The following is a 20,950-nucleotide window of genomic DNA, read 5'->3' as shown; positions in this document are numbered from 1 at the left end:
ACTGCTGGCGCCGCTACTATACGTCATGTAGACACGTCAATATGCTTGGTTGATAGACGGTGATAGACAGACGGTTTCAAGTAGCTTGAAAAAAAAGGGACCGTCCCTTCATCGATTGTCTTCCCAGACTACTTCCCAGATGGAAGTAGCCTGTGAAACAAATGTGACGCAAGCTTCCTCCATCTGGCGGAGTCAGGTTACCTTTACATAGCCTGTTCCACAAATATAAAAGGGTCTCAAATGTATTTTCAGAAAGAAATTAAAACCGTTTTCTTTATTCCATATACCTTACTAGATGACACAGAAGTTGTTATAGCGTATCTTTCAGCAATATGCTTACTATGGGATATCATTATCTATAGGACCACAATGGAAACAAGTCCCCAGGACTTTGTGTTATCCTTTTAGCCTAAATGACATGTACCACCGTGATGTTAAAAATGGGTCTAATAAAGCATTCAATCAATCAATCAATCAATAGCTGCTCTTACACACTGTCACTGTTTTACATAATACTGTAACTTGTGTGATGGGGAGTAAATGTAATTAAAAAAAACAGTTGATTAAAAAAAAGAGATCTTTGTGGTGGTGGAAGCAGTATATTTGTACTTAAGTAAAAGTATCAATACCACAATAGAAATACTTTTTTTACAAGTAAAAGTCCTGCATTCAAGATTTTACCTGGGTAAAAGTACAAAGGTATTGGCATCAAAATACACTTACAGTACCAAAGTAAAAGAACTAAACCTTTTCAAAATCTGTCAAACCTTTCAAAAATAGCTGATCTACAAGCTAACAAGTCGTAAAATGAGGAGAGATGTGTTGTGAGCTTGTAGATCAGGTATTTTCGAACAGATGAAATATATAATGGCTTAAGTGTGTAATGAATGTTTCGTAAATCGTAATACCAATCTAAATCTGCAAAGTAACTAAAGTTTTCAAAGAGTAAAAAGTACAATATTTGCCTCCGAGATGTAGCAGAGTAGAAGTATAAAGTATTGAAAAATGTAAATACTCAAGTAAAGTAAAAGTAGCAGACCTTAGAATTGTACTTAAGGACAGGCCCCGAGTAAATGTACTTAAAGGGAATACACCATGAATTTAAAAAATAATAATAATATTTAATATCATATTGTTTATGTCCCTCAAACGTTTTTCAAAAGGTTTGAGCCTAAATCAAGCCTCAGATATACTCATTCCAACTAACTTCTCTCTGGCTTATAAACAGGGGTGCACATAACTTTTTAGGTCTGGTACGCAGAAGAGCACCTGGACATGTGACTTGGTGCGCATGGCGCCCGTCCCGTTTTGTCAACGGGGGGGGGGGGGGGTTCAGCCCGGACAGTTTTGTCAACGGGGGGGGGTGGTTACGCACGGTGCCCACCGGACAGTTTTGTCAACGGGGGGGGGCGAGAAAAAAAGGACGCTCTGCTTCTAAATTCCGCCGATTTTCGCCGATTTTTTTTTCTCACGCTGTTAGATAAAGCCCCCAAGGTTGGTGCCCTGTGCTGCTGCGCTGATTTTATCCGCCAGATTGGGACGTTCACGGCATATTTTGCACCATTACGGTGCGTTCATCATCGGTGACGAGTGCCTCTAACAGACGCTGCTGGCTGCGTGCACGCAGCGAGGCAATGCGAGGCGACGAGAGTCATATCTCTACCCCTGTGCCTAATGGCTATACATGGGGCCGACGGGTGCTTTAGAGTGATTGTGTGAGTGGCTTCAGGAAGTAAATTCCTAGCCTCGATCTCCAGGCTTTTATTTTTTATTTTTGCTAAAAAATAAAAGTTTGGAAATTCCTGTCCCAGCTGTTGGTGCGCAAAAGCGCCTTGCGTCGCCTGATGTGGTGCGCATTTTTTATTTTGGGTGCGCATGCGCACCTGCGCACCAGTTATGTGCACCCCTGCTTATAAAGCGCTTTCACCTGCAATACCACATTGTCCTGTTTGGCACGGGGCGCTATTGAGCCAGTTTGTATGCATGTTATGTCCTGGTTCTGTGTGAAAAAAGTAAAAAAAAAAAAGAGAAAAAAGTTTAAAAAAATAAAAATAAAACTTCTTTTTTTTTGGGGTTAGAACTAAAAAACGGGAGGAATTGTTCCCAGACGTGACGTAGGCAGGGGGAACAAATCTGACGGACTGTTTTCAGACCAATTTACATAAAAAACACAGATAGCCTATGAAAGCCTGCATGCTCGAAGTCGGGTATTTGTTGGAACAGAAGAGAGGTGGGGGAGACCAAAAACACACAAAAATTAAGAAAAAGTTAAAGTTCATGGTGTAGCCCCTTTAATTAATTCCTATCACTTAAGTCCATACACATCAGGGGGAATTGGCATTAAAAACTAAAATGAGCCTCTCTGTGTGGAGTTTGCATGTTCTCCCCGTGTCTCCTAGGGTAAGTACCCTCACAAAAACATGCAGTAATCCTGGTCTCTATACTGCCTCCCCCTGGTCAGCCGGGGCGCCTGATGGAGGGGAAAGGAACAGGTTGGAATAAAGTGTTCCTTCCACACGCTACGTCTAACCAGGGAACCTCCCCCCTGTCGGGTGATAAGAGCGGCTTGCTAGCTCTCATGCATTGAAGGACGCACAAGCTCGGCTCTAGGCTCTCCCTAGGCTGGCAGAGGGAGTGTAGCACCCAGGATTACAAAGACAATTGGCACTGGGTGAGAAAAATGGGTTACAAAATCGTGGGATAAAAATGTATTAAAAAAGAACTAAAATGAGGAGAAAGTGAAATAAAAACTAAGATCTATTTCATGTCTATAGAGGATCTGTCAGTAGTCAGTACACAGCATGAGTAGGAGTGATGTCATCACGGCAGTCTGGTGTCGGTGACAGAGCTGAGTGTCAGGTCGTTGTACACACTGAGGCGGGTGATGGACTGCAGGTTGTGCATGCGGTGTTTGAACGCCAACAGATGAGAGCCATTCACGGCCACTTTAAACTCCTGGCTGGTGCACATGACCTTAATCTGATAGGACACAACACGAAGACATCACACACACACACACACACACACACACACACACACACACACACACACACACACACACACACACACACACACACACACACACACACACACACACACACACACACACACACACACACACACACACACACACACACACACACACACACACACACACACACAGGTTCAATTCCCATGAAGCTCACACTTGAACCCCACCACCATATCCCTATTCTGGGGGTCAGGGGATTGCCATAAATTGCCAATTTTTGGAAAACTATTTGGTGTAAAGTGAAAAAAGAGCAGGCCAAGAACAGTGCCAACTCAGGTCCTTTTTACTATAGTATGCAGTAAGTATAGAGGGGTCTAAGTAGTTAATAAAGCAATGGGGGCAGTTTTTCAGCGGAGGAGCACTTTGGATATCTTGTCCAGAGCGTTTCTTACTAAGCGCACAGAATGTTTATTGATGCCCACAACGCTCCAAAGTACCAACCGTGCGCTGGGGTGGCGCAGTGGTAAAGTACCTGCCCACCGCCACAGAAATTGTGGGTTTGAATCCACGTGGTGCATCCGGCTTTGTCGAGCGTCTGTTCTAATATACAAACACAATTGGCCCGTGTTCGGGGGAGGGAAGCCACATCCTGGACCCCCATTTGATACAATGTTTATCTCTGGGACCCCCCATCCACACAGTAAAATCCTCAGTGTTCATTTAACTTTGAGAGTGTGCAAATGGAACCAAATTGACCGGTACACAGTTCGACCCCACGTTAAGAACCAGTGCTGTAGAATGTCTCACCTCAAACGCCTGTCCAGCTGTGAAGGGAAAAGAGCTGACTTCTCTCTCCTCCGGCCCCCACTTCCCCGACAGGCAGCTGTTTCTAACGACCGCCTTTCTGCCGCCCTCTTTGAAACGAGGGTTCAAGTGGAACGCGATGTCTCCGTTCACAGTCAGGAAGTCCAGCGTGATCCTGATCCACACACACACACACACACACACACACACACACACACACACACACACACACACACACACACACACACACACACACACACACACACACACACACACACACACACACACACACACACACACACACACACACACACAGGGTCTTCAACAGGGGGTCCTCAGAGTTACTACAGAGGGGCCACCAAATCTTTGTTTGATATGAACTTTTTCTTTTGTTTTAGTTTTTTACATTAACCACTTGGGAGGAACATTCGCCGAAAATAGCAGATCAATAAGTTCACATTGACATGAAGCCAACATATTGATTAGAACAAATCATGCGTAAACAAACAAACAAAAAATATGAATCCATACAACACTGATGACAGTGCTGTCATCAGTCTATGAAGCTATCTATGAAATCTATGAAAAAGTTTTATCTGGCAACACAGTTTTATACAATATGTAGTGGAGGTCCCTGCTACATCTCTCTCTCAGCTAAGGGGTCCTTGGCCTGAAAAAGACCCCTGACAATATATCTGACGTCAGATATATTGTACACACTGAGAAGAACAGCAAAACAAAAGGGAGCAGTACACACACACACACACACACACACACACACACACACACACACACACACACACACACACACACACACACACACACACACACACACACTCCATTCTGTCATACCTGTCAGGGTTGTGTTTGATGTTTCCAGAGATAGTGATCAGCAGTTTGTCGTACACTCCGTGCGTCAGGGCGTGTTCATAAGGAATTGCCTGCATGTCAGAGACACAAACAAACCAAGGTTACTATAGGTTAAAACACTAAGATTTGAATGATAACATCACATGAATATAACTGTATTTTTTCTTTAAAACCTTGAAAATGTGTATTTTTATTGTGATACAGATAAATAAGAACTTAAAGGTATACTATATTAGTTCCATTGATCCAAGCCGGAACAATCGATTGAATTAAATGTGATCACTTAACACAACAAAACAGTAAACAGTAAAAACGGCACGCACACACTAAACAGCTCCTACCAAGCTTTTCTGAGGGGCAGTGGGGATCACTGGACTTGGGGCTTGTCCAGGAGCAGGACTGGGCCATCCTCCGGGGGCACTGGGCTGGCCGGGCTGACCGGGCCAGGTGGGGTTCGGACCGGGGGGTCCAGGCCACTGAGGCTGGCCTCCAGGTTGACCTCCAGGCTGGCCTCCAGGCCACTGGGGCTGGCCCCCAGGCTGGCCTCCAGGCTGGCCTCCAGGCCACTGAGGCTGGCCTCCAGGTTGACCTCCAGGCCACTGGGGCTGGCCCCCAGGCTGGCCTCCAGGCCACTGAGGCTGGCCTCCAGGTTGACCTCCAGGCCATGTCGGGTTAGCAGGTTGACCTGGAAGGCAGATAACACTCCAGTCTATATAACAGTCTACCAATATCTTACTGGTATCATACTAGTACACATGCAAATCTTCAGAGTTCATTTAAAAAGGTGCTGTAAGGGATTCTTTTTTTTTTTCAGTAACAGGGGTCTGACCGGGTGCAATCGGGGAACCCATCGCCAAATGAATAGGAAAAACAGGGCCCTCTGCTGTTTTTGACTATCTCAGTTGGCTCTGGGAGGAAGTTGACGTAGCACCCGTGCGCAAGGAAACCGGGGTTTTGGTCTGCCTTCAGCGCATCACTTTCGGTGGTGCGACTATGTTTTCATTCCCACTAACAATATTTCTACACGGAACACTAACACCATTTCTCCCAGAGAACATGGATGGTTTTGGTTATAAGCCCACTTGTTTCTATGATGAAAGAGTAAGTTAAAATGTAAATATCTTTCCGTGGTTTTGTCTGCTCCGCGGACGCTATTGTTAAATTAGTTTTGGTCTGTTTCGAGTGGGGAAGGATCGACGGACACGTGAATCCCGGCCACTACATTTGATTGGGTAAAGCGCGGCCTGCTTCCTGATCTGAAGGCACGCCTACTTGTAGGCCAGTGCGTACGTGATATGACGAACCTCCCTGACAGATTCAAACGCAGAGCAGAGTCTATTCTTGAGAGATTAGACCGGGTGAGACCACTGTTATTGAACAAACACTCTAGACTAGAGCAATGATTACTATTACGAGTGTACTCATAAGGGTCCATTTACTTACATTTGTACAGTCACAGAGTTACAACTGGATAAAATAACACAGAATATTTATTTTTATAGTAACAGTGCTACAAGTATTATTATTTTTTACTGTTAACAGCTTACTAATAGTATAGTAGTAGTAGTAGTAGTGAAATAGTATAAGAGGTAATAGTCTTAAAGGAGACACACCATGAATTTCACTTTTTTTTGGGGGGGGGGTATTTTTTGGGCTCCCCAGTGTCTCTTGTACCCCATTTTTTTTTTTTTTTTTTAACATTCAGTCGTTCATTCTCATTTCAGAGATTTTGAGAATGGGCGTGTCTGAACAGGCCATCTCAGAATGGCAAGTTTGCTTACATCACGAAACTTTCTGCCCATGTATTTTGACAGGGGTGCTACTAAGCAATTCTGCTCAGTAGCACCCCTCTGCCCAACAGGACGTTTTGGTATTGCAGCTGAAAGTGCTTTATAAGCCTGAGAGAATTGACTTGGGATGAGTATATCTGAGTGTTGATTTAGGCTCAAACCTTTTGAAAATGGTTTGAGGGACATACGCCATATGATATTAAATATCAATTTTTTTTTTTAAATTCATGGTGTGTCTCCTTTAACATTACTACTAGTAATAGTTTATAACTAGGACTAGTTATAGCAGTAAGGTACCAATACTATTAGAAGTGTGTGTGTGTGTGTGTGTGTGTGTGTGTGTGTGTGTGTGTGTGTGTGTGTGTGTGTGTGTGTGTGTGTGTGTGTGTGTGTGTGTGTGTGTGTGTGTGTGTGTGTGTGTGTATATAATGGTGCTACCTGCTGGCCAGGCGGGGTTGTTTGAACCGGGCCACTGAGGCTGGGTGTTTCCTCCTGGCCAAACAGCACCCCCTGCTGCCTGGTTATTGCCACCACCACCTAGAGCATCAGCCAGCTGGTGAGACACAGACAGACAGACAGACAGACAGACAGACAGACAGACATTAGCAGTAGGTGGGACCATTGTCATGTTGATTTGATTTATTTAGCACAAAATGTAAAAACAATAATTAAAAAAAATACACAAAATATAAAAATAAAGTGCCAGGAGGCACCAAGAAGCCCAAAGGGCTTATACGAGGCCTCTACCTGTGTGTGTGTGTGTGTGTGTGTGTGTGTGTGTGTGTGTGTGTGTGTGTGTGTGTGTCCACAAATACAAATACTCAAGTACAGATACTCAAAAAGATGTAAAGTACTCAAGTAAATGTACTTGGTTGCTGTTCATCACTGACACTGTGAACACAGAAGCAGAGCGGACATGTTGAACTTACATTCATTGATCCATCCATATTTGACACGTTTCGATCTGAAAACAAGACAGAGATTAAACAGACTTAGAATAAAACGCTACTCGTTACATATTTTATATTCAAAACACTTGACAGCTGTGGTCAGAGCACATGTCTGCAATTTTCAACTGGACCTAGACTAATCCTAGCCTAGTCTTCTAGCTTGCCCAAAAAAAATGCCCCCCCCCCACTTTTTCTGTAAATATACTTTTACTGCCCCTAGTATAGATGATTTCTTGTATAGTATTCTGTGTCTTTATATGTCTTGATGAATTGAATACATAGGATCACAATGGAAACAAGCCCTAAGGGCACTTTGTGTTATCCTTTAGCATTATTGTATAACGGTACCTCTGTACTTTTTACAAACTGTTAATGAAGTATTCAATCAAAAAGGCTATGAAGATGTATAATGGAGGCCCACGATGGGCCAAGCAATCATCCCACTTAGCGGGCTAATTGCTCAGAAACAATCAGTTCAGTAGGGTATGCTTCTGTTCTGAGTGTTCTCTTGTACTTTTACTTTGTGAGTGTGTATAGTGTTGAATATTGTATATCGCATGTTGCACATCTTATCTACATACTTTTTTCTTTTCTTTTTGCCACCTTACTGATGGTGTTGCTTTGACTGTGATGTATGCTGTATCTACAGTAATTTCTCCCCTTGCCCTGTAATCTGTTTTTAACTGCTGTACTGTCTTTGGCGACTGAATTTCCCCAGCTAGAGTGTGTGTGTGTGTGTGTGTGTGTGTGTGTGTGTGTGTGTGTGTGTGTGTGTGAGTGCAGTTTTATAAATCTGATGTAATTTGGATCAATTTAATGCAGCGTTTGTCTTGTGTGTGCATGAAAACGTTTAGTATGAAATCCCCTCCCGGTTTTGCAAATGAGAAACAGTATGAATGTATACACAGTTTGAATAAACAACCATCTGAGACAGAGGCAAGTCCTGACAGGTCACACATGGGCAAGGCAAGGCAGTTTCATTTGTATCGCACACTCCTCATACGCAAACACAATCCTAAAGTGCTTTACATAAAATAGACAAAATGAATAAAAATGATATATATATATATATATATATATATATATATATATATATATATATATATATATATATATATATATATATATATATATATATATATATATATATCATGGCAACATGAAGGGGGTGAGGATTAATGAACTGAAGCCAACAAAAGCTCACTCTGACACAGATGTGCTCGCCCAGAAACTTTTATGGGAAGGCCTGAGAAAACTCTTATTCCAGCAGTCAAACCCAGTGATTCTCAAAGTGGGGTCTGAGGACCCCCAGGGGTCCTTGAGGGGTTGCCAGCGTGTCCCCAGCAAAATGAGGCACAGCGTAAACATTAAGCCCCATCTTATTTTTTGGCAAATGTTGACAAATCTTCCCTTGTCCCTGGCTGGCACAACATCTTTTCAGATGGGGGTCTGTGGCCAAATACATATAAATCTGGAGTCTTTGATGTGAAAATGTTGGGAGAACCACTGTTGCAACCTACTGGAAACGAAAGTGTGAATTCGTTTTTCTAGGTCTTGTTCAGACATGTATCCTCTAACTTCTGCTTTATTCTTAAAATGATAATAGGAGTTACATAATAATCCAGTCAACGAGACTAGCTGACTGTTGCAATGATCAGTTACAACCAAAACATTATAATACTTACATTCATAATCATAGCCCTGAAACATGACTGTCATATCATGACAGTCTTGGCGCTCCTTGTTCCTGTTTTTTGAAATTTTAACATTTACAACTAGTAAATCTATACAAACGTTCAAATTTCAAATATAAAATGCTTACCCCAAAGCCACGGATGTAACAAGTTAAAGCGCCCGGGTCTAAATACCTGTATCCGTTTTGTTAATTAAAAAGCATTTTAATCTGATCAAGTGGCCATTTTCTCTGCATTTTCTCCATATGCTTTCAACTACGCGCAACTATCGATTGGAAGGTGTATTGCACTAAGATACATTATTTAAAACAAATAAAAAATAAAAATGGCCACCAATCGGATTAAAAAGCTTTTTATTGAACAATATGGAAGATACGGGTACTTAGACCCAGGCGTTTTAACTTGTTACATCCGTGGCTTTGGGATAAGCACTTTATATTTGAAATCTGAACATTTATGTAGATGTACTGGTTGTAAATGGAACATTTTCAAAAACCAGGAACAAGTAGCGCCATGACGCTTGTTACAGATGAGCGTAATGTGAACCATTGCTATTACATTCACTGCTATCAAACATCATGACCATCTGAGCAGCCATCATTTTCAATTAATTTAATACACAGGACCCCAATGGAAACAAGCCATAGTGCTTTCTTGGGTTCAATCCTTTTAGCATCCTATTTGTATCCTATCCTGTATTTGTATTAAACTGTACTTTCTGTGCCCCCCCCCCCCCCAAACTGTTAAAGTATTCAATCAATCAAATCAGCTCAGTGAAGCTTAAGTTTCCCACCAGGATATTTATAACACACGCACACACACCGCCTTAACAAAACAGGAAAAACCTTCCACAAACATGTATTTAAGCAAGTCTCTATTCAACTCCTGCCTGGAATGTCACAGCTTACGAATGACTTCAACTCCATTCTACACCGTAAAATCGTCACTGTTCCTTTAATTTAACCATTTCTAGAGCTAAATCCACACTTCACGATCTTTGCTGCGTATTGTAGCCTGTTCTGTTGTGATCTAAAGGGATCTGGTGTACAATGGCTAGTATAGGAAATAGAATCTATAGGGAAGGAGAGTGATCTTACCTCAGAGCAACACACACCGATGTTCCCTGTGAGAGAGTGACTGAGTGTGAGAGAGGCGTGGTGTATACCCACACACCACACCTCTGTATGTGTGTGTGTGTGTGTGTGTGTGTGTGTGTGTATGTGTGTGTGTGTGTGTGTGTGTGTGTGTGTGTGTGTGTGTGTGTGTGTGTGTGTGTGTGTGTGTGTGTGTGTGTGTGTGTGTGTGTGTGTGTGTGTGTGTGTGTGTGTGTGTGTGTGTGTTCTCATGTTTCACCTGGAACGGAGGTATTGTTTGTTCCTGTTTCTGTTGAATTTAGTTTTTGTAAAGAACTTTGTAACTTTTCGTTTGAGAACTGTTTTTCTTTTTTACACATATAAAGTTTTGAAATAGTAAGGAAATAAAAGTTTTATAAGAGCCCCACCCAAGACCACTCCCAACAATGGGATACACTGTGTGACTGTGTGTGTGTGTGTGTGTGTGTGTGTGTGTGTGTGTGTGTGTGTGTGTGTGTGTGTGTGTGTGTGTGTGTGTGTGTGTGTGTGTGTGTGTGTGTGTTAATTCTAGGCCACTATTTTTTAACTGCCCAGGGACTCCAAATTAAAATGAGCTTTTTAGCTAGCACATTTACATTGATGTGGAAACAGAAATGTTGATCGATGTACATTGTCCCTGGTAAATACATAAATGAAACCCTTTGAGAAAATATATTATATATAGTATTGTATCATATATAAATTAATTCACAAGTAAAATGTAAAAATCGGATCTGGATCTAGGGATCCACGTGGGAACGGAGTGGCTCATGGGGGTTGTCCTTTTTCTTTTAATGTTCGTAAGGTCTTGTGGTTTATTTTGTATCTGTCAAGCCTGTATTGTTCTCAGTCCTCATGAGAGCCTTTGAATAAGGAACATTTTCAATAAACTGATGTATCAAAATGGAAATACAAGTAAAGTAAAGTACCTCAAAATTGTACTTACTGTAAGTACAGTACTTGAGTAAATGTACTTTACTTTCCATCACTGGTGACAGAGACTATACACATGATGGGGAGTTGGCATAACAACTAAAATGGGAAAAATAAAAATAAATAAAACGGTTGATTAAAAAAAAGAGATCTTTGTATACATCAGTGGTGAAAGAAGTATATTTTTACTTAAGTAAAAGTATCAATACCACAATAGAAATACTTTCTTACAAGTAAAAGTCTTTTTGGGTAAAAGTACAAATGTATCAACATCAAAATATACTTACAGTACCAAAGTAAAATAACTAAACATTTTCAAAATCTGTCAAACCTTTCGAAATAGCTGATCTACAAGCTAACATGTTGTAAAATGAGGAGAGATATTTTCGAACAGATGAAATATATAATAGGGCTTAAGTGTGTAATGAAATGTTTAGTAATACCAATCTAAATCGGCAAAGTAACTAAAGTTTTCATAGAGTCAAAAGTACAATATTTGCCTCTGAGATGTAGCAGAGTAGAAGTATAAAGTATAGAAAAATGTACATACTCAAGTAAAGTAAAAGTAGCCTACCTCAGAATCGTACTTAAGGACAGTCCCTGAGTAAATGTACTTAATTAATTCCGATCACTTGGGTCTATACACATCAGGGGGAATTGGCATAAAAACTAAAATGAGGAGAAATAAAAACAAAACACCAGATTAAAAAAAAGATCTATTTCCTGTCTATAGAGGATCTGTCAGTAGTCAGTACACAGCATGAGTAGGAGTGATGTCATCACGGTAGTCTGGTGTCGGTGACAGAGCTGAGTGTCAGGTCGTTGTACACACTGAGGCGGGTGATGGACTGCAGGTTGTGCATGCGGTGTTTGAACGCCAACAGATGAGAGCCATTCACGGCCACTTTAAACTCCTGGCTGGTGCACATGACCTTAATCTGATAGGACACAACACGAAGACATCACACACACACACACACACACACACACACACACACACACACAATTCCCATGAAGCTCACACTTGAACCCCACCACCATATCCCTATTCTGGGGGTCAGGGGATTGCCATAAATTGCCAATTTTTGGAAAACTATTTGGTGTAAAGTGAAAAAAGAGCAGGCCAAGAACAGTGCCAACTCAGGTACGTTTTACTATAGTATGCAGTAAGTATAGAGGGGTCTAAGTAGTTAATAAAGCAATGGGGGCAGTTTTTCAGCGGAGGAGCACTTTGGATATCTTGTCCAGAGCGTTTCTTACTAAGCGCACAGAATGTTTATTGATGCCCACAACGCTCCAAAGTACCAACCGTGCGCTGGGGTGGCGCAGTGGTAAAGTACCTGCCCACCGCCACAGAAATTGTGGGTTTGAATCCACGTGGTGCATCCGGCTTTGTCGAGCGTCGTTCTATACAAACACAATTGGCCCGTGTTCAGGGGAGGGAGGCTACATCCTGGTTAGTGCGCCAGTTTGATATGCATTATAGGCCATGGACCCGCATTTGATACAACTAGAAGCTCGGCCCTGCTACGCAGGGCCTCGCGTCTAGCCCGCCGCCACGCCCACGTAGCGCCCGCGGCCACTTGGCAGCGCATATAAGTGGCATAGCGTCATGAGGGCCAGTGGGGCCGTGGCTCGGTCAGTGAAGACCCTGTAGCGCGGATGATATGTGGCATAGAGGGGCAGATTTTAAATCTCCAGAGGAAACGTCCGTGGGCTACCATTGGTTCAGCGATGTGTGCGGGCGCCCTGCGGGCCCTCCTCCTCCACCAATGTGCAGTATTGAGAGCCCTGACGTCACAACATTTGGAGCGATGGGCACTGCACTCTGGTTGGTTAGGGTCCACCTAGGGCCCAGGTAGAAGCCAGTTAAAGCCTGCATGGGCAAACCCAGTTAGGACCCGCCTTGGTCCCACATAAACGTGGCTAGTTGGGGCCCACCTAAGGGCCAGGTAGAAGCGACTTATAGCCCGCATGGGCATAGCAGTTAAGACCCACCTCGGCCCCACATAGAATTGCCTAGGTGGGGCCCACCTAAGGGCCAGGTAGAGTCGGTGGGGACCCCCCACAGGCCAATGTTAAAATGGTAGCACTTGTTCCTCAACATAGTGTGAATGTGCGTGCAAAGTTGACCACAATCGGACGCTGCATTCATGATTTGCGGCATTTTGTGCAAACTTTAGATGTGAATCTTAGCCAATCGGGATGGAATATGAAAGATTAAACAGATCCGTCTTGATCACATGACTATAGAGATCATGTGTACCGATTTGCGTGAAATGTAGATATAATCGGAAGGAGTAATGTAAAGAAATATGTTGTACATAAGGCGGCCTCCTGGTGGAGCTATAAAAGGTAGATGTGAGAAATGTAGGGGAAAGGTTTTTCCTTGACCTCTAGAGAGTGCACATACAAAGTTTTACACAGATTGGTGCAGGTATAGGTAAAAACACAAATCGGACTGTTATAGCGCCACCATGAGGCTGATTAGAAAAATCTCAAGTGGAATTTCTTGCTCGGCATAGTGGGAATGTGGGTGCAAAGTTGCACGGAAAGTGCATGCTGTGTTCATAATTTGAGGCATTTTGGTCAAAACGGAGCAGTCCTGGAAACTGTGGAAGCCATTTTTAGTCAAGCAGGATGGAAAATGAAAAATCTGAAAGAGCGTGTTTTTTTTAATGACTATAGAGATACTGTGTATCGATGTGCGTGATGTTAGGACAAAATATGTAGCAGTACTGTGAGAAAATGTGTTTTGCAAAAAGCGGCCTCCTGGTGGCACTATAACAGGGCCATGTGAAAGAAATGGGGCAGAGGTTCTGAATTGGCATCCAGGGAGTGTGTGCACAGTTGCGCTGCGATCAAGCCAACGATGCGGGAGATTAGCTATCCACAGACCGTCGGACGGACAGGGGGTAAAACATACTCTCGCGCCATCCCTTTCGGCCTGGCGGAGACAATAAAAAAGCTAAAGTGAAGGAAAAGAGCATTACTGCAGCAAAAGTAGTCAACAAACTATACTATAAAACATTGGCCACATTGTCAAATAAATTAAGAAAGAGGCAAACATGTTGAAAATAGCCGATCTACAACCTTACAACGCCTCTCAACGTGAGGCGTTGTGAGCTTGTAGATCGGCTATTTTCACAATATTGACTTGTGGAACGGAGTCAAACAAAATTGGGGGGGTCCCCAGTTCAAATATGATTTTTTTGGGGGGGGGGGGGGGGGGGGGGGGTAGCCACTGCCCTAATCGGACCGAAATTATCTGAAATTACTACATGACCATAATGCAGCCTAAACGTGCGTTGCACGGGGCGGTCCTGCCATTACGTTAGTTACTGGAGTTTCTGTGGAGCTACACCAGAAGACACACACAACATACACCATCTACAATGGACTAACGGAGCAGCAATAATAACAGTTACCGCACGAACGTGCATTGTTGACAAAGTGATTGCACAGCCGCTGCAGGCATGACAGCCACGTTAGCGTTAGCTACATGCCAACTATCACAGCGTCCTGTCCGTCGTCACTGCGACTGACTCTGATGGCTACAGCCATAGATAAACACAACAGCAAGCTCTCTGAGATGACATTGTCTGGGAACTGCTCTTAGCGTGACACGACCAATGAGAGTGAGCGCTTTCGTTGTTGCTAAGATACGGTGCATGGCACACGGCGTCTCTGCCCCATAGCTTGTAGATCTCTCACACATGATTGGCGTAGGCTGCGTTGCCGTCGACGCTGATTGGCTGCATGTTGCTGTGACGTTGAAATGGGGTGCCAGGTCTGCTTTGTGTGTAAGCGATTTTGGGCTCATTTGGGCGCGCTTTTGGGCTGTTTTCCATAGAGCACGGCAGGGCTTGTTTCTGTCCCGTGACGGATGTGGCAAAGAAGGTGCAAAACGAACCATCCGGAAGTAAAGTGCGAGATGAAATATATAGCACTTTATGATTATTAGAGAAGGAGACAGATGTGAAGGTGGAAAATGGAATGTAGGAGGTTATATAGTTTTTCATGAGCGATTTTTGTAGCAAGTTGTGAGTGAATTGGGCCACTCCTGTGGGCGGGGGGCTGAATAGAACCATTGGGGTTTGGGAAGGAGACGCTCTCTGTTTGAGTGGTGAGATGTTTATCTATGGGACCCCCCATCTACACTGTAAAATCCTCAGTGTTTATTTAACTCTGAGGGCCCTATTTTGCGTGACCTGGAGGCGTGGCCAATGCTGTTTCGCTATTTTGAGTGGCCAAACAGCATTGGCCACACCTCCAGATCTTAAGTTAAGTCATGACCTGGCATTAAGTCAAGACCTGGTATTTAAGACGCGCAAAATAGGGCCCTAAGAGTGTGCAAATGGAACCAAATGGACTGGGAAACAGTCCTCTGGGAACCCCCTGGGGGTCCCTGGACCCCTCGTTGAGAATCAGTGCTGTAGAATGTCTCACCTCAAACGCCTGTCCAGCTGTGAACGGAAAAGAGCTGACTTCTCTCTCCTCCGGCCCCCACTTCCCCGACTGGCAGCTGTTTCTAACGACCGCCTTTTTGCCGCCCTCTTTGAAACGAGGGTTCAAGTGGAAGGCGATGTCTCCGTTCACAGTCAGGAAGTTCAGCTTGATGCTGATCACACACACACACACACACACACACACACACACACAGTTAGGGGACACACACCATGGGTCTTCAACAGGGGGTCCAGGACTGGGACCCCTAGGGGGTCCTCAGAGTTACTACAGAGGGGCCACCAAATCTTTGTGTGATATGAACTTTTTGTTTTGTTTTAGTTTTTTTTACATTAACCACTTGGGAGGGGGGAACATTGGCCGAAAATAGCAGATCAATAAGTTCGCATTGACATGAAGCCAACATATTGATTAGAAAAGATCATGTGTAATCAAACAAAAAACATTAATTCATACAACACTGATGACAGTGCTGTCAAACAAAGCTATGAAGCTATCTATGGCAACATACTTGTCAGGGTTGTGTTTGATGTTTCCAGAGATGGTGATCAGCAGTTTGTCGTACACTCCGTGCGTCAGGGCGTGTTCATAAGGAATTGCCTGCATGTCAGAGACACAAACAAACCAAGGTTATTATGGGTTAAAACACTAAGATTTGAATGATAACATCACATGAATATAACTGTATTTTTCCTTTAAAATTGTCTTTTCATTATACAGATAAATAAGACCACGTGCACACACGCTAAACAGCTCCTACCAAGCTTTTCTGAGGGGCAGTGGGGATGACTGGACTTGGGGCTTGTCCAGGAGCAGGACTGGGCCATCCTCCGGGGGCACTGGGCTGGCCGGGCTGACCGGGCCAGGTGGGGTTCGGACCGGGGGCTCCAGGCCACTGAGGCTGGTCTCCAGGTTGACCTCCAGGTTGACCTCCAGGCTGGCCTCCAGGCCACTGAGGCTGGCCTCCAGGTTGACCTCCAGGCTGGCCTCCAGGCCACTGAGGCTGGCCTCCAGGTTGACCTCCAGGCCATGTCGGGTTAGCAGGTTGACCTGGAAGGCAGATAACACTCCAGTCTATATAACAGTCTACCAATATCTTACTGGTATCATACTAGTACACATGCAAATCTTCAGAGTTCATTTAGGTGCTGTAAGTGATTTCCTTTTCCTCTTTATTTTTATTTTTATTTTGTTCAGTAACAGGTGTCTTCCTCGTCTCTCCAGCTCTTTAGTAAACAGAAAATACATTTGCAAGCCGGGGTACTAATTTGATCCAATTAGGAGAGAGGACTCATACAAAGTTACAGGATAAACAAGTGACAAGTGAAGTGACGATACAAAGAAATAAGCAGACACAATTGTAATTGGAACAATACAAAATTGAAGCTGATGAATGGGTACTCTCCTGGGTCTCTCCTGATTGAATGAAATTGGCAACCCACCGGAAAATGATCAGTATTTTCTGTTGACTAAAACGAAGTGCTATGTTATTGTTTTACTGTTACAACAGCTTACTAATAGAATAGTAGTAGTAGTAGTAGTGAAATATTATAAGAGGTAATAGTCTTAACATGAATTACTACTAGTATTAGTTGTAGTACAACTAGAAGTAGTGATAGCAGTAAGGTACCAATACTATTAGAAGTTAGTTGTATGTGTGTTTAAAGGGATAGTTCACCCCCAAAAAAAATGTGTTCCTATCGATTAGTCACCCCATGGAGCCTTGAATTCATGGATATTTTTGTTGTTGTTAAGCCATCATGATGAGCGGACCAGTAGGCAAAGGTTCCGGTAGGAGACACAAAGGAGACTCTTTGTGTCTCATACCGGAACCGCTGCTGGTCATCAAATTATTGGCTTGGAAATGTGACAAAAACACAAAAACATCTCCATGAATTCAAGTCTGCATGGGGTGACTAATTGACAGAAAAAAAGTCATTTTGAGGGTGAACTACCCCTTTAATGGTGCTACCTGCTGGCCAGGTGGGGTTGTTTGAACCGGGCCACTGAGGCTGGGTGTTTCCTCCTGGCCAAACAGCACCCCCTGCTGCCTGGTTATTGCCACCACCACCTAGAGCATCAGACAGCTGGTGAGACACATACAGACAGACAGACAGACAGACAGACAGACAGACAGACATTAGCAGTAGGTGGGACCATTGTCATGTTGATTTGATTTGATTTATTTAGCACATAATGTAAAAAAAAAATAGAAAAAATTAAAAAAAACAGTACACAAAATATAAAAAGAAAAGTGCCAGGAGGAGGCAAGAAGCCCTAAGCTTATACAAGGCCTCTACCAATGTAAAACAACAACAACAAGATTACTGGTAATAATTAGCCAACATAATTGAGATATCTGACTTTACAGGGTGTCAACTCCATAGTGCAAACAAGCAAACAGGGAATAGACAAAAATAAACCAAACAAAAAAAAGTTATCAGGGAATGTGTGATAATGAATGTGACATTATGTGACCTAAGAACATCCTTCAATTTGTTCTTCTATAAATTAAGTGAAGAAAGTTGTATACCAGTAGAGTACTGGTCCCAAAGTGTAGTATAAAATATATGTGTATGTAAAGTACAGATACTAAAAAACATGTACAGTAGGCTACTTAAGTAAATGTACTTGGTTTCTGTCCACCACTGCCACTGTGAACACAGTGACACTTACTGGATGAGAGGTGAGAGTGACAGAAGCAGAGCGGACATGTTGAACTTACATTCATATTTGACACGTTTCGATCTGAAAACAAGACAGAGATTAAACAGAGTTAGAATAAAACGCAACTCGTTGCACATGTTATATTCAAGACACTTGACAGCTGTGGTCAGAGTTGTTGTCAACCAGCACAAAGTTTGTGCCGTTATCGCCAGAGGGAGCTTCACAAATCTCATTCTCCCCAGATTCGGCGCAAACATGGGGATGAATTCATTCTACTATTATGCCACCAAAATGTGGAAACCGCCATAAAAAGAGCACCTGACACCTGTCTGCAATTTGCAACTGGACCTAGACAAGTCTTCTAGCTTGCCCCAAAAAAGTTATGTAAAAAGTATTGTGTGTCTTTATATGTCTTGATGAATTGAAAAAAAACTTCCACAAACATACAGTATTTAAGTCTCTATTCAACTCCTGGAATGTCACAGCTTACGAATGACTTCAACTCCATTCTACACCGTAAAAGCGTCACTGTTCCTTTGATTTAACAATTTCCAGAGCTAAATCCACACTTCAGGATCTTTGCTGCGTATTGTTGTAGCCTGTTCTGTTCTGTTGTGATCTAATGGGATCTGGTGTACAATGGCTAGTATAGGAGCTAGGATCTATTAGGGAAGGAGAGTGATCTTACCTCAGAGCAACACACACCGATGTTCCCTGTGAGAGAGTGACTGACTGTGAGAGAGGCGTGGTGTATTTATACACACCACACCTCTGTGTGTGTGTGTGTGTGTGTGTGTGTGTGTGTGTGTGTGTGTGTGTGTGTGTGTGTACCGCCCTACAGCATAATTTCAGGTCAGTTCTCATGTTTCACCTGGAACGAAGGTATTGTTTATTTTTGTTTTTGTTGAATTTAGTTTTGTAAAAAGAACTTTGTAACTGTTTTTCTTTTTTTAAATATGTATATGATATATTATATATATATGATATATGATATGTTATATATTATATGTTATATATATATATACACGGTGTGTGTATATATATATATATATAGTTTTGAAATACATACAAAGAAATAAAACCTGTCTGGTTTATAAGAGCCACACCCAAATAGCTGTCACCCAAGACCACACCCAGCAATGGGATACACTGCGTGTGTGTGTGTGTGTGTGTGTGTGTGTGTGTGTGTGTGTGTGTGTGTGTGTGTGTGTGTGTGTGTGTGTGTGTGTGTGTGTGTGTGTGTGTGTGTGTGTGTGTGTGTGTGTGCGCGCGCGTGCGTGCGTGCGCGCGTGCGTGCGTGCGCGCGTGCGTGTTCCTGAGCAAACAGCTCTGATCACTAGTTTCCATGACCATGACTAACGTGTGTGTGTGTGTGTGTGTGTGTGTGTGTGTGTGTGTGTGTGTGTGTGTGTGTGTGTGTGTGTGTGTGTGTGTGTGTGTGTGTGTTTAATAACATAGCTGAGGTAGAATTCCCATTCTAACACATTGATGTATGCCATTATACTGTACATCAATGTGTTAGAATGGGAATTCTACCTCAGTAGAAGTTAACCAGTGGATGGAAATTAACTAAGTACATTTACTCAAGTACCGTACTTAAGTACAATTCTGAGGTATGTTTTCTTTACTGGAGTATTCCAATACTTTTACTTCTACTCCACTACATCTCAGAGGCAAATATTGTACTTTTGTACAAAACATTAACCACTACAAGGAAGATTCTGCTATTTTCCTAAATTATTTTAATACATTTTGAAACTTGAAATGGGACATTCTGCATAATGAGTAGGCCTACTTTTACTTTTCGTATTTTTGATGGCAATAAATTTGTACTTTTACTCAAGTACATTTTGAATACCGGACTTTTACAACAAAGTGTCTACATTGCGGTATACTTTTACTTAAGTAATGGATTAAGATTGTTGCTATAATTGGTGTCACCCATGGTATAAAAGCATGTGGCTGTGATATATTGTATCATGTCTTGGCTACATACTGTACATGTTTAACCATTTAAATCTTATATATTGTATCATGTCTTGGCTACATACTGTACATGTTTAACCACTTAAACCTTATATACTTTACTTGGTTGACCGGAGTCCCCCAGAGGTCTATACCAGGTAGCCTGGTAAACCCTCCCTCCGGAAATCTCATTTCCATTTGATTTCAGGAAGGAGTCTGGCATGAACGCCCATTCTGCAATATTGGGGAGTTTCCAGCGAAATCAGGACCTAACCGCGCCTATCAGCGTCGTCGCTCATCGTTCTGTGATTGACAGCTTACGTTGGCCAATCAGGTGGCGAGTTCGAGTGAGCCCGAATGAAGCCGAGTGCAGCCTGAGAGCCGCCGAAAAAACACGAACGGCAGCCATTGTTGTTTCTGCGAGTGCCGTGACTTCTTAGTTTTGTTCTTAAAACGGTCTCAAACTTCTTTTTTGAGGCACGGAATTTACTATTAACATATCGTTTGGATAGAATTTAGTTGTTTAACTTCATATATGTGGTCAATTAATCATGACAGAGCCTATTTAAAAATATAAATTTAGAGAACCGGCAGGGGCGGGGAGTGACACGCATGTATCGCAATAAGGCAACCTATTTTCGGCATGGCCGTCCCAAAAGTCCCGTTGCGTCACATAGTCTGGAGCTCGTCAAAATGAACTGCTGATTGGCTGAAGGGGAAAACGATC

General features: G+C 42.8%; 2 protein-coding genes and 1 long non-coding RNA gene across 8 annotated transcripts; 1 reads left to right on the top strand and 2 right to left on the bottom strand.

Annotated features, from left to right (window-relative positions):
- Positions 1-253: 253 nt before the first annotated feature.
- On the top strand, positions 254-11,820 carry LOC311036634. Its single transcript, XR_014599867.1, has 2 exons — positions 254-841; positions 11,505-11,820. It is a non-coding gene; the product is annotated as an uncharacterized lncRNA (long non-coding RNA).
- LOC311036631 (galectin-3-like) lies at positions 590-11,192 on the bottom strand. 6 transcript variants are annotated; one of them, XM_084045461.1, is made up of 8 exons: positions 11,138-11,192; positions 7,365-7,399; positions 6,874-6,988; positions 5,235-5,330; positions 4,987-5,156; positions 4,628-4,716; positions 3,779-3,950; positions 590-2,979 (listed from the first exon to the last, which is right to left on the bottom strand). In XM_084045461.1, the coding sequence occupies exons 1-8, from the start codon at positions 11,175-11,177 to the stop codon at positions 2,821-2,823; spliced, it is 876 nt and encodes a 291-aa protein (XP_083901587.1). In that variant the 5' UTR covers positions 11,178-11,192; the 3' UTR covers positions 590-2,820. The 6 variants fall into 6 exon arrangements, with proteins under 6 accessions (XP_083901587.1, XP_083901586.1, XP_083901588.1 ...); XM_084045460.1 differs by having other exon boundaries at positions 4,987-5,234; positions 5,301-5,330; XM_084045462.1 differs by having other exon boundaries at positions 4,987-5,189; positions 5,301-5,330.
- On the bottom strand, positions 11,291-19,002 carry LOC311036633 (galectin-3-like). Its single transcript, XM_084045465.1, has 7 exons — positions 18,947-19,002; positions 18,317-18,339; positions 17,564-17,678; positions 16,352-16,641; positions 16,103-16,191; positions 15,574-15,745; positions 11,291-12,062 (listed from the first exon to the last, which is right to left on the bottom strand). The coding sequence occupies exons 2-7, from the start codon at positions 18,320-18,322 to the stop codon at positions 11,904-11,906; spliced, it is 831 nt and encodes a 276-aa protein (XP_083901591.1). The 5' UTR covers positions 18,323-18,339; positions 18,947-19,002; the 3' UTR covers positions 11,291-11,903.
- Between the last annotated feature and the right edge of the window lie 1,948 nt (positions 19,003-20,950).

Source organism: Gymnoscopelus microlampas (assembly GCF_963454915.1).
Source record: "Gymnoscopelus microlampas genome assembly, chromosome: 20".
Taxonomy (NCBI): Eukaryota; Metazoa; Chordata; class Actinopteri; order Myctophiformes; family Myctophidae; genus Gymnoscopelus; species Gymnoscopelus microlampas.
This window is presented reverse-complemented; position numbering and strand designations above follow the sequence as displayed.

Excerpts from the sequence above, each read along its gene's own strand:
- LOC311036631 (XM_084045458.1), bottom strand. The coding sequence starts at position 11,177 with ATGGAAAGTAAAGTACATTTACTCAAGTACTGTACTTACA. Across the intron at positions 6,989-7,364 it reads ATATGGATGGATCAATGAAT|CTGGCTGATGCTCTAGGTGG; the intron begins GTAAGTTCAACA and ends GTGTCTCACCAG. Across the intron at positions 2,980-3,778 it reads CAGCTGGACAGGCGTTTGAG|ATTAAGGTCATGTGCACCAG; the intron begins GTGAGACATTCT and ends GTGTCCTATCAG.
- LOC311036633 (XM_084045465.1), bottom strand. Across the intron at positions 16,192-16,351 it reads CTGCCCCTCAGAAAAGCTTG|GCAATTCCTTATGAACACGC; the intron begins GTAGGAGCTGTT and ends TCTGACATGCAG. Across the intron at positions 15,746-16,102 it reads ATCAAACACAACCCTGACAA|CATCAAGCTGAACTTCCTGA; the intron begins GTATGTTGCCAT and ends GTGTGTGATCAG.